The 12,099-nt window shown below is 44.7% G+C and overlaps 1 protein-coding gene across 2 annotated transcripts in view; it reads right to left on the bottom strand.

Moving 5' to 3' along the window:
- REPS2 (RALBP1 associated Eps domain containing 2) overlaps positions 1-12,099 on the bottom strand; it is a 293,374-nt gene that overhangs the window by 63,837 nt on the left and 217,438 nt on the right. For both annotated transcript variants that reach the window (XM_075336286.1, XM_075336285.1), the window contains exon 14: positions 2,794-2,930. In XM_075336286.1, the coding sequence (XP_075192401.1) occupies positions 2,794-2,930 (137 nt within the window). The remainder of the gene's footprint in view (positions 1-2,793; positions 2,931-12,099) is intronic.

The raw sequence follows: 12,099 nt of genomic DNA, 5'->3' as shown, positions 1-12,099 counted from the left end.
GAGAGTGACTCTTGATGTCTAGAGGGTGGGCCAGAGGCTGGATCAGTAAATGGCAGAGAGCTCCACTCCGACTGAGACGCCAGCTAGGTGGAGGTGGGATACTGGTGTGGGCTGGTATCATCAAACATGAACTTGTGGGACCTTTTTGTGTTGAGGATGGAGTGAAGCTCAACTCCCAGACCTACTGCCAAATCTGGAAGACAACTTCTTCAAGCAGTGGTACAGGAAGAAGTCAGTATTGTTAAAAAAAAACATGATTTTCATGCAGGACAATGCTCCATCACATGCATCCAACTACCCCACAGCGTGGCTGGCCAGTAAAAGTCTAAAAGATGAAAAAATAATGACATGGTCCCCTTGTTCACCTGATCTGAACCCCATAGAAAATCTGTGGTTCCTCATAAAATGTAACATCTACAGGGAGGGAAAACAGTACACCTCTCGGAACAGTGTCTGGCAGGCTGTGGTGGCTGCTGCACGCAATGTTGATCGTAAACAGGTCAAGCAACTGACAGAATCTATGGATGGTAGGCTGTTGAGTGTCATCATAAAGAAAGGTGGCTATATTGGTCACTAATTTTTTGGGGTTTTGTTTTTGCATGTCAGAAATGTTTATTTCTAAATTTTGTGCAGTTATATTGGTTTACCTGGTGAAAATAAACAAGTGAGATGGGAAAATATTTGGTTTTTATTAAGTTGCCTAATAATTCTGCACAGTAAATAGTTACCTGCACAAACAGATATCCTCCTAAGATAGCCAAATCTAAAAAAAAACCCACTCCAACTTCCAAAAAAAAAAAATCTTTGATAGTCTTTTGGGTTGATTGAGAACATAGTTTTCGATCAATAATAAAAAAAAATCAGCTAAAATACAACTTGATTAATAAGTCTGCACCCAGTGTAGTCCACATGGCAAATTACTTTTTCATTTTCAGAGTATGCGCACAGCAAAATGCAGATCACTGTTTCTACACAACCCTTTGTAATTACGTTAATTGAAGGTGAATTACAGCTAACTACAGATTTCTGCAGAGTAAATTACAGTCTAATCTTGTCTGGCTGCCGGATATGAGAATTTATGCGCCTTTTTTACATTTAATACTGCAGTGCTCTGTAATCACAGTTTAATGTACAAAACCAAAGATAATTCTCTGCAAATGGTTACATTACTCCTAAAGCATGGCCCCTTTGCTTTGAGATTTACTATAAGATGATAAATACTATTATATAAAAAAAAATCAAGGGGCTAACGTTCTTTTTGTTACGCCCACTCAATTAGCATGTCAAGAAACTGACTAGCTCCAGACTATCCTCTATGTCCCAATCTCTTGTTCCTCTCTCCTCTGTCAATCCATCACAGGGAATACAACTCTATGTACCTAACATACAAAGCCCTTTACAACATGTGCCCTCTTCAATAACTTAACAAGCTATGATCTTTTTCTTTTATCTTCTTTATACACTCACCTACAGTACTTATCCTGTACCTGTTCTTTTCTGTGCAATTCACTATCACAGGTCGTATGCAATTCCCCTACCAGTCAGTCCTTTACACAAAAAAATTGCTAATCTGCCACCACCTATGATATCTTGGATTAATGTAAACTTTTTATTCTTGCACAGGTCTACGCGTTTCAGGAGACTCTGCTCCCTTCCTCAGGACCAAACAGGCATAAGCTACATCAGATCTTGGAGATCTGGAGATCTGATGTAACTTATGCCTGTTTGGTCCTGAGGAAGGGAGCAGAGTCTCCTGAAACGCGTAGACCTGTGTAAGAATAAAAAGTTAACATTAATCCAAGATTTCATCAGTGATCTTTGGCGCGGTTTACAAAGCCCCATTCTACAATTTCTCTCTGTTATCAGCCACCTGGGGTACTGCTGCCTTTGATCCGGATTTATGCTGTTACAGGAGTTGTGCCTTTCACAACCATCTTTGGTGAGTAGGATCATGTCCTTTATCACCCCCTGTCTGTAAGGGTAAGACCCTATTGTGCTTTTTTGTCTGCAGGTTCTTTTTATCTACCACCTATGATATGGAATATATGAGATAGCTTTCTTGCGAGCAAACTTATTGTTCCAGACTCCCCTAAAATAAAAGGATCAGCCAAGAAAACTTCAACAGTCTGATTCTTCTCTCAACCGACATCATCTGTGGGGAAAATTAAGGGCGAATTAGGAGGCCCCCATACAAATCAGAGGGTCATTAGTGGATTCAACAGATTTTTATGTAATGTGTATGGGGTTTTTACTTTAAAGGGGTTATTCACTACTACACCTTCTCATTCCCTATGTTTGGCCCCATTAAAATAAAAAAGCTTTCACTATTATTACTTATACATATGAAGGCGGAGAGAAAAGCCAGCAGTTGATTGAAAACGGGGCTTGCATGACGTCACAACCTTACAGGAAGCTGAGAACATGAGTGCCGATACCGCTGGAATGGCGCCAGCACAAGAAGTGAGTACAAGTTTTTTTATTTCAATGATGCCAAACATGAGGAATGAGAAGGGGTTGTCCAAGTTTAATACAATCACCTCAGTTAGTAATGTACACTGTGTGCACAACCCTCATCTTCTATACCTATCCTCAATCCAAATTAGTCTGCTCAGCTAGAGTTTTTCCCTTGTCTTACTACTATGTCAAGCAACAAAGTTTTGCACATATATTTATGCTTTCATATACATGCTACATTTGTACTAGTTTTACTATACTTATAACGCACCAATAATAATGACAATTATGTTTACATAGAGGGAAAGGTACTATGGGGAGGATGTAAAATATACGTACCTGGAGAGTGATGCTGTATGATTCTATTCAGGTCCAAGGAAGAAGCTCTTGAATGTGTTTTTTGGGGTCTTGGCGGTGGAGTTGGAGGCTCTTCAACTTTCTTCATGGTTTCTTCAATGGAAGTGCTAGAGTAAGACCTGAAAAATAAGGTGAAATCATAAGCTTTATTGGTTAGCACTGGAATGATCCCATAGGAAAATACACTAATGAGCAAAATGGTAACAATGTTTCGAACTTTTGAATTTCAGTCTCAATATCTCACCATCCACAAGAGCTTCACATTTGAGATTGTCTGTAAAATGAAGGTAATCATTTTGGCTATCTCATACATAAATTTTACTTGCAACAATTTAGCATATGATTAGTTATGCAGATTCTTGTCATGTCACTGCATTATTAATATGGTAGAAAAATCTTTTTCTTCCTGTATACTACAAATTACAACTTATTCTTGCATTCTCTAATAGCTCAGTGTGTTATTAGGTTGATTCCCAAGCAAAAGGTCATTGTTTCAATTCGAGGACCAGCCATGTGGAAGATTTCCCAAGAACACAGAAACAGCATCATCTGGCTCATCGATAGTGGTCTCTCGGCCAAGAAAATTGTCAAACTGCATCATGTGAGTGCCATGACAGTTGGAAGAATACAAAATGAGGTCTGTCCATCCATTCAAAAGTCAAGAGGTGGATGTCCAGGAAAAATATTGTTACTGATTAGGTGATAAAAAAAAAGTCCCAGTCACACTTTGTAAACCACTTTCAGCAGTGGCTAGCGGGTAGCAGGAATAAAAGATCACTTCACATGTAATAGTTGCTGAATATACTTATTAGCATACACAACAGACTTAAAGGGTTCTTTAGTTTAGAAAATGCATACTCTATTAAAGAATAGTTAATATAGGAGGTTCTCTGTTCAGGATCCTCCTCTCATGGTCATGGTGGAGAGTAATTATACATAGTATATATAGCTCTGGAACACCTGTCCATTCCTACAGTACACAGGCAATCCATTTATTTGAATGGGCAAAGTGCAATACGTAATTTGTTGAAAATATGTAATTTGCTCTACAGGGAAACTGAACACCTATTGTCAGGTTTACTTACAATTATAGATAATCCATGGGGGTCCCAGCAGTCATAGTTAAAGAGAAGAAGTCTTTTTAAAGCTGAATTTATACCTGTCAACTAGTAGTGTTAACACTAGAACTACTGGACTCGTGACACCTAATAGAACTACATAGTGTGAAGTAGTCAAAATGACTACCTCAGTAGTTCTAGTGTTAAATGATCCCCGATCAACAACAGTTTTGCCAATCAGTGGTTGCCTAATTGCCTAATTAGACAAGCTGACCACACTTTAGATGCACATAGATCAAACTGTAATATATTGTTCTGTGCACATAGGATGACACTGTTCTTGTCAGTACATGTTCATTTTACAGGACAATGTGCTGTCGAAAACTATGATTTTTAACCAAGCCAAAACATTGGCAGCCTGTTTACACTGCATTATCGGAAAATGAGTGTGTGACGCCTCTGAACTATTCAGGTCGTCACAGGATACTGCACAAACTATCCTACCCGTGCAGTATTCGACCCCCCCATGATTCTGGGTCTCCATCCTGCAGTGCTGCCTCCATCAGCATTCACAAATCCTAGATACACTTTGCACCACACCTGTCAGGCACACCAGTGGGCTGCTTAACCCCTTCACGACCGGCCGATTTTTTTCTTTTTGGTTTTTTTTTCGCCATTCTTTTTCTGAGAGACGTAACTTTATTTTTCAGTCATTATGGTCATGTGAGGGCTCATTTTTTGCGGAATGAGCTGTACTTTTAAATGAAACCATCAGTTTTACCATATAGTGTACTGGAAAACGGCAAAAAAAATTTCCAAATGCAGAAAAATTGCAAAAAAAGTGCGATAGCACTATGGTTTTTGAGATATTTTATTCACTGTGTTCACTATATGGTAAAACTGATGTGTGGGTGTGATGCCTCAGGTCAGTGCGAGTTCGTAGACACCAAACATGTATAGGTTTACTTTTATATAAGGGGTTAAAAAAAAAATCGGAAGTTTGTCCAAAAAAAGTGGTGCACGTTTTACGCCATATTCCGTGACCCGTAGCGTTCTCATTTTTCGGGATCTATGGCTCAGTGATGGCTTATTTTTTGCATCTCGACTTGATGTTTTTAACGGTACCATTTTTGCGCAGATGCTACGTTTTGATCGCCTCTTATTGCATTTTGCGCAAAAGTTGTGGCGACAAAAAAAGTCGTTTTGGCGTTTGGAATTTTTTTGCCGCTACGCCGTATACTGATCAGATTAATTGATTTTATATTTTGATAGATCGGGCGTTTCTGAACGCGGCGATACAAAATGTGTGTATATTTTTTTAACCCTTTAATTTTCAATGGGGTGAATGGGGGGTGATTTGAACTTTTAGGGTTTTTTTTTAATTTTTTAAAACTTTTTTTTAACTTTTTATTTTTATTTTACTAGTCCCCCTAGGGGGCTATTGCGATCAGCAATCCGATCGCTCTGCAGTATCTGCTGATCACAGCTACAAGGCTGTAAACAGCAGATACTCTCTCTTTCTCTTTTGCTGTGCCGCTGGCACAGCGAAAGTGAAAGCAAGTCAGGTGTAGTACAGGAGTCATCACATGACCCTGTGCTACCATGACAACTATCGGAAGTCACGTGATCGCGTCACGTGACTTCCGGTATCGGGCGGTAAGTAAAACTTTACCGCGATCACGCTTATAATGACGCTGTCACATATTGACAGCGCCATATAAGGGGTTAAACGGCATGAGCAGATAACGATTCTGCTTGTGCCTAGCAGGCACACATCCCAGCTGTGAAAATCAGCTGAGATGTGTGCCGATCGCAGCATGATGCTGCCGGCAGACCGCGGGCAGTAACGTTATGACCGCAAGGACGTAATTTTACGGCCCGCGGTCGTTAAGGGGTTAAGGAAGAATAGGACAGCCCACCTAGGGGTCAGACAGGGAGGTGGGAGGTGTCAAGTAGAGAGTTGAGTGGTAGCCCTCGAGCTGTGATGAGCTCTGAGGAAGCTGGGAGTTGGAGCTCCCAGGGGAGAGGAAAACTAGGTAGCAGACAGTGTTTTGGACCTAGAGGAGTTGGACTCCCGGTCGCAGGGGATTAAGGCTAGGTGCCTAGAATTCATCAAGGAGGACGGCTGGCAGCCTGGTCCTATCACCGGTCCGGGACCGAAGGCACGACGAGGTACACAGACCTTAGGTCGGGGAGAAGCTTCAGGCAACCCAGCAATTAACCTGAGGAGAACGGGGTCTTTTTGGACTGTTCCCACCAGCTCCAGAATTGGGGCACTAGCGCAACGAGGGGGATAGGGCTTTCTTAGCAAGACGCCCACTGAAATCCCAAGCGTGAGCTCTGAGAGCAGGATCCTCCACTTAGCCACAGTGAGGAGCAGGGCCCGGATAGCTCCAAGCTACCGGACCACAATGGACAATCTATAACTTAGTGCCAGGAGGAAGGTTACGGACCACCAGCAGCACTGTAGGGGACGGGACCCAGACGAGATCCCCTTGAGAAGCAACAGCGTTCAGAGACTTGGTTTACCCTGTTCTCAGTGTCTGCTTCATTGCTGAGTGAGTACCCGACTGGCCCCTGCACTGCATCCCCGCATCACCAACCAGAGTCCCGGAGCCTACGCCTACCCGTGGAGGGCAACGTCACCAAGCTGCCCCACTCCATCACCCCGGGTACTCCCAACGGCAGTGGCGGTACTCACCATTTACCGCACACCACGGGTGGCGTCACGAACTATACCAAAATCCCCAGTAAATACCCCCCTTTCACATTTGAGTGTGGCCCCTAAGCCCCCGGGTCTGGAGACCCTCGAGCCACGAACGAACACCACCCTCAGATCCGAGCGGTTCGATCCGCTGCTGGGGCGGCACAAGTGCTCCTAAGAACACTTGTACGTGACAACCGGGCAGTGTAAACCTGCCATTACAAGTAAGAATTGGTCAAAGTGGAGAACTTTTTTTTACTTTTCCATAGTACTACTACTGCCAGATTTTAATAATGTTTCATAAAGAGGACTGATCAGATCACCTTACATGTCTGTTTTAAATTTTTCAGCATATACAGCATAGTATACAATTTAAGATAACCAGAAAATAGGACTTAAAAAAAGGGGGAATTGTTTGGATAAATAATAGAACTGAACCCTTACATTTTCTCCTACACAGTGTAAAGATAAAAAAGTCCAGACAGACAGCCCTGATCAGATAATTTAGTTCAATAAAACAAGGACTTCTCTGTCCATATGTCCCAGCAGCATTTGGACAGGAGTTGCCTGATAGAGATCAGAAAATACTCACTTCGGGAAAGTGCTCCATTGTATACCGCTTTCTTACTTCTACATAATAATGGCAATAGCGCAAGTATAAGCCAAAATGTGCAGCCTGAACACTGAGTAATGTCCTCACATGAGATTCTGATGCTTAATCTCATCCATAGAATTTAGCTGGAGAAGAGATTAATCATTGTTCCCTTGAGATGCCAGGTGATTGAGGGCAGGGGGTGATTATCTGACACGATGACACCACTCAACACCATAGGAAGGTTTTTAGTCTTTTAATAATTACTCAAATCAGATTATTTTGAAGCAACCATCTTATTTCTATTAGGAGTGAATCACAAGAGTTTAAATCTTAGATATTGTAACACAATACAGCTAAATGAGCACAATATTCTAAAAGTCATTTTGTGTGCTCTTGTTCCTGGAAGACATGTCAGCGATGTAAAGCATTTCATTCTGGTTACCAACGACCATATGTCCAGGTACAGGTATATACCATAATCCGGTTATCGGATGTAATATCAGTGCAGACCCGGTAATAACCTGTGGCCATAATCAACTGCCCCCTGAACAGGTACATCATTATATTTCAACTAGAAGGTGGCCCGATTCTACGCATCGGGTATTCTAGAATTTACGTATTGTGTAGTTCATGTATGATTTTTGTTATATATATATATATATATATATATATATATATATATATATATATATATATATATATAGATGTTGTTGTGTGTAGTTACCAAGTGTTTGTGTAGGGCGCTGTACATGTTCTGGGTGTTGTCTGGGTGTGATGGGGGGTGAGAGCGGTGTTGTTTGTGTGTTGCGTTGTTTGTGGAGCGCTGTGTGTCTGTAGCGTTGTGTGTGTGTTGCGCAGTTTGTGTGTGTGTGGTGTGTTTTGGGGGGAGGTATGTTTTGTGCAATGTGCGTGTTGTGCGGTATGTGCGTATATTTGTGTGTGCAGCGTTGTCTGTGTGTGTGGGTGTCTGTGTAGGGCAGTTGTTTGTGGTTCCCAGTGTGTGTGTGTGGTGTGGTGTGTTGTGCAGTGCGCGCGTGTGTGTGTGTGTGTGTGTTGGGGGGAGGTGTGCACTTCCCATCGTGCTCCATCCCCCATGCAGCGCACTCCCCATCGTGCTCCATCCCGTATGCTGCGCACCCCCCATCGTGCTCCATCTCCCATCCTGCGCACTCCCAAACGTGCTCCATCCGCCTTGCTGCGCACTCCCAAACGTGCTCCATACGCCATGCTGCGCACTCCCCATCGTGCTCCATCTCCCATGCTGCGCACTCCCAAACGTGCTCCATCCGCCATGCTGCGCACTCCCAAACGTGGTCCATCCGCCATGCTGCGCACTCCCAAATGTGCTCCATCCGCCATACTCCGCACTCCCCATCGTGCTGCATCCTCCATGCTGCGCACGCCCAAACGTGCTCCATCCGCCATACTCCGCACTCCCCATCGTGCTGCATCCCCCATGCTGCGCACTCCCAAACGTGCTCCATCCGCCATGCTGCGCATTTCCAAACGTGCTCCATCCGCCATGCTGCGCACTCCCAAACGTGCTCCATCCGCCATGCTGCGCACTCCCAAACGTGCTCCATCCGCCATGCTGCGCACTCCCAAACGTGCTCCATCCGCCATGCTGCGCACTCCCAAACGTGCTCCATCCGCCATGCTGCACACTCCCAAAGGTGCTCCATCCGCCATGCTGCGCCAGCATCAGCCTCTCTACCTGCAGCATCAGCCTCTCTCCTCCCAGCATCAGCCTCTCTGTCCCCAGCATCAGCCTCTCTGTCTCCAGCATCAGCCTCTCTGTCCCCAGCATCAGCCTCTCTGTCGCCAGCATCAGCCTCTCTGTCCCCAGCATCAGCCTCTCTGTCCCCAGCATCAGCCTCTGTCCCCAGCATCAGCCTCTCTGTCCCCAGCATCAGCCTCTCTGTCCCCAGCATCAGCCTCTCTGTCCCCAGCATCAGCCTCTCTGTCCCCAGCATCAGCCTCTCTGTCCCCAGCATCAGCCTCTCTGTCTCCAGCATCAGCCTCTCTGTCCCCAGCATCAGCCTCTCTGTCCCCAGCATCAGCCTCTCTGTCCCCAGCATCAGCCTCTGTCCCCAGCATCAGCCTCTCTGTCCCCAGCATCAGCCTCTCTGTCCCCAGCATCAGCCGCTCTGTCCCCAGCATCAGCCTCTCTGTCTCCAGCATCAGCCTCTCTGTCCCCAGCATCAGCCTCTCTGTCCCCAGCATCAGCCTCTCTGTCCCCAGCATCAGCTTCTCTGTCCCCAGCATCAGCCTCTCTGTCTCCAGCATCAGCCTCTCTGTCCCCAGCATCAGCCTCCCGCAGCATCAGCCTCTCTGTCCCCAGCATCAGCCTCCCGCAGCATCAGCCTCTTTGTCCCCAGCATCAGCTTCTCTGTCCCCAGCATCAGCCTCTCTGTCCTCAGCATCAGCTTCTCTGTCCCCAGCATCAGCCTCTCCGTGTCCAGCATCAGCCTCCCCATCCCAGCCTTCCCCAGGATCAGCCTCTGTCCTCTCAGCCTCCTCCAGCACGCCGTGCTCCTCTGCCGACACTCACAGATCCGATCGCATACACTCACACACACCCACACACACCCACCCGATCGCATACACTCACACACACCCGATCGCATACACTCACACCCACCCGATCGCATACACTCACACACACCCGATCGCATACACTCACACACACCCACACACCCCCACCCGATCGCATACACTCACACCCACCCGATCGCATACACTCACACACACCCGATCGCATACACTCATACACAAAGACACACACACTGACGATATTGCACATACGCGCTGATACTCACAACATCCGGGGATATCACATGCTTCTGGCCATGTGATCCCCCGGCAGGTCCTGGAAGCTCACAACAGCACAGTATCGCCGCCGAGAAGCAAGCGATATCCCAGGATGTTGTGAGTATGTGGATGCGATGTGATGTGTGAGGTGTGTGTGAGTGTGATCTGATTTGTGTGTGTGTATGTGTGTGTGTGTGTGCTGTTATGTGTGTGTATGTTCCGCAGCTGCAGGACCTTGATGTGTGGATGTGATGTGATGTGTGTGTGAGGTGTGTGTGAGAGTGAGTGTGAGCCGGTGTACACTGGTAACTATGATACACATCGGGTAACTAAGGGACCTTAGTTACCCGATGTTTATAATGGTTACCAGCTTTCACGGCCTCCGTCAAGATCCTAGCATCGCAAGGTTATGTCTGGCGCTGCCGGGATCCTGACGGAGCCGGTGTAGAAGCAAGCGATATCCCAGCATGTTGTGATGTGTGAGGTGTGTGTGAGAGTGAGTGTGAGAGTGAGTGTGATCTGATGTGTGTGTGTGTACTCACCTGGGAATCGGAGCTCCGTGTCAGTTGGGCCAGAGCGAGCGTGCATTGCGTGAGGGGGGCGGGGCCTGCAGAGAGCCGGGGCGAGAGGCCAATCCGTGTGGGGGGGCGGGGCCATGGCGAGCCCAGCGGCCAATCAGCTTTGTGTCACCGTAAGGACACAATTTCGGAGCATGACAGACAGACAGACAGACAGATAGACACACAGATAGACAGACAGACAGACAGACAGACAGACAGACAGAATAAGGCAATTATATATATAGATGATAAAGAAACAAATGTATATTCTATGTGACCCCCTGAGACAACAACATATATTGAGAATATGGGCAGTTTATTATTAGGTAACTGTATGTTAATACTTTAAAAATGAGCTCATTGCCATTTTGTTTATGAGATTGAAACATTTTATTGTAGTCTTTTTTCTATTCTTCATAAGATCTAGAATGCTCCATCTGACCAACATGGTGGACAAGGCACAGGTCTAGATTTTTTTGTCATAGCCCATGGGACTTAAGTTAAATCACTGCTTGGACCAACATTAATATTTGTGGGGGCAGCCAGCTGTGTTGCTAAATTACATACATATGACACCCTGAGACCCCAATGACTGATTGGAATGTGTACATTTTAGATTTTTTTTTCCTCAAATGATGGAGAGGTAGGCCCTGGAAAACTATAAGACACAAGCCAAATTGACATTAAAGGAAAAAAATCCTTCACGAAACATTATCCTCAGCATGGATAAACATTAATACAATGGTTCTATACATTGACAACAAGATTTATCTTGTTTTGTTTGCAAACGATCAACTGTTTATGCTAAAACCATTTTTACAAGTAATCAGAAATGTAAGCCCCATGTCACAAAACCACAACTTCCCTTCCTATCACAAAAGTATTAGAGAACTATCAAAAGTTAGAATAGTATGATTATCACTAAGACCGCAAAACAATCTAGTGCATTTTTTTAACCAGGGTTACATTTATAACAAGAACGTAAAAGAAGAATTATACTTCTTCTTTTTGTGCATCTGCTAAAGCTTCAGCTAAAACATGGAACAGCATTATACATTTTAATCAAGGCTAGGGGAGTTTGCTTATATTGCTTTAAGGTTGATATTGACTGAATCAGCTGACGATCTAATCTGTATAGGGCCGCCCAACTCTCCACTGACAGATGATATTAGCGAAGATGAGAATCGGCATTTGGAATTTTACGTTGGACCCTTCTGCTCTCCTGTAGATAAACTGCCAGATATCTGAAAACACATGTACCCTCAACCAAGCGGAACATATTGAAGTGTATCGTGGAGCCAAGAGAGATAGATGTTGGCCAACAAGTGTCCTGAAGAAGGGGAAAGAGGGAGATAATAGGCTTCTTTAGGTTCAGAAGATTGGCTGGATGGGACCGATTAGTGTTTGAGATTGTGGTTTCACTTCCTGCTGTGAGAGAAATCTGTTCCATAGTTTAGATTCCGACATACTGGTAAAATTGATAATTTGATAGTTTGAGTACTTTTTTTTCAAATATATATATTATATTTTTATTTTTTGTTTTCCACAACACGCACATGC

This window comes from Anomaloglossus baeobatrachus, chromosome 2, assembly GCF_048569485.1.
Source record: "Anomaloglossus baeobatrachus isolate aAnoBae1 chromosome 2, aAnoBae1.hap1, whole genome shotgun sequence".
In the NCBI taxonomy this organism is placed as follows: Eukaryota; Metazoa; Chordata; class Amphibia; order Anura; family Aromobatidae; genus Anomaloglossus; species Anomaloglossus baeobatrachus.
Note: the sequence above shows the minus strand (reverse complement) of the source record. Positions and strands in the feature narration are given on the sequence as shown.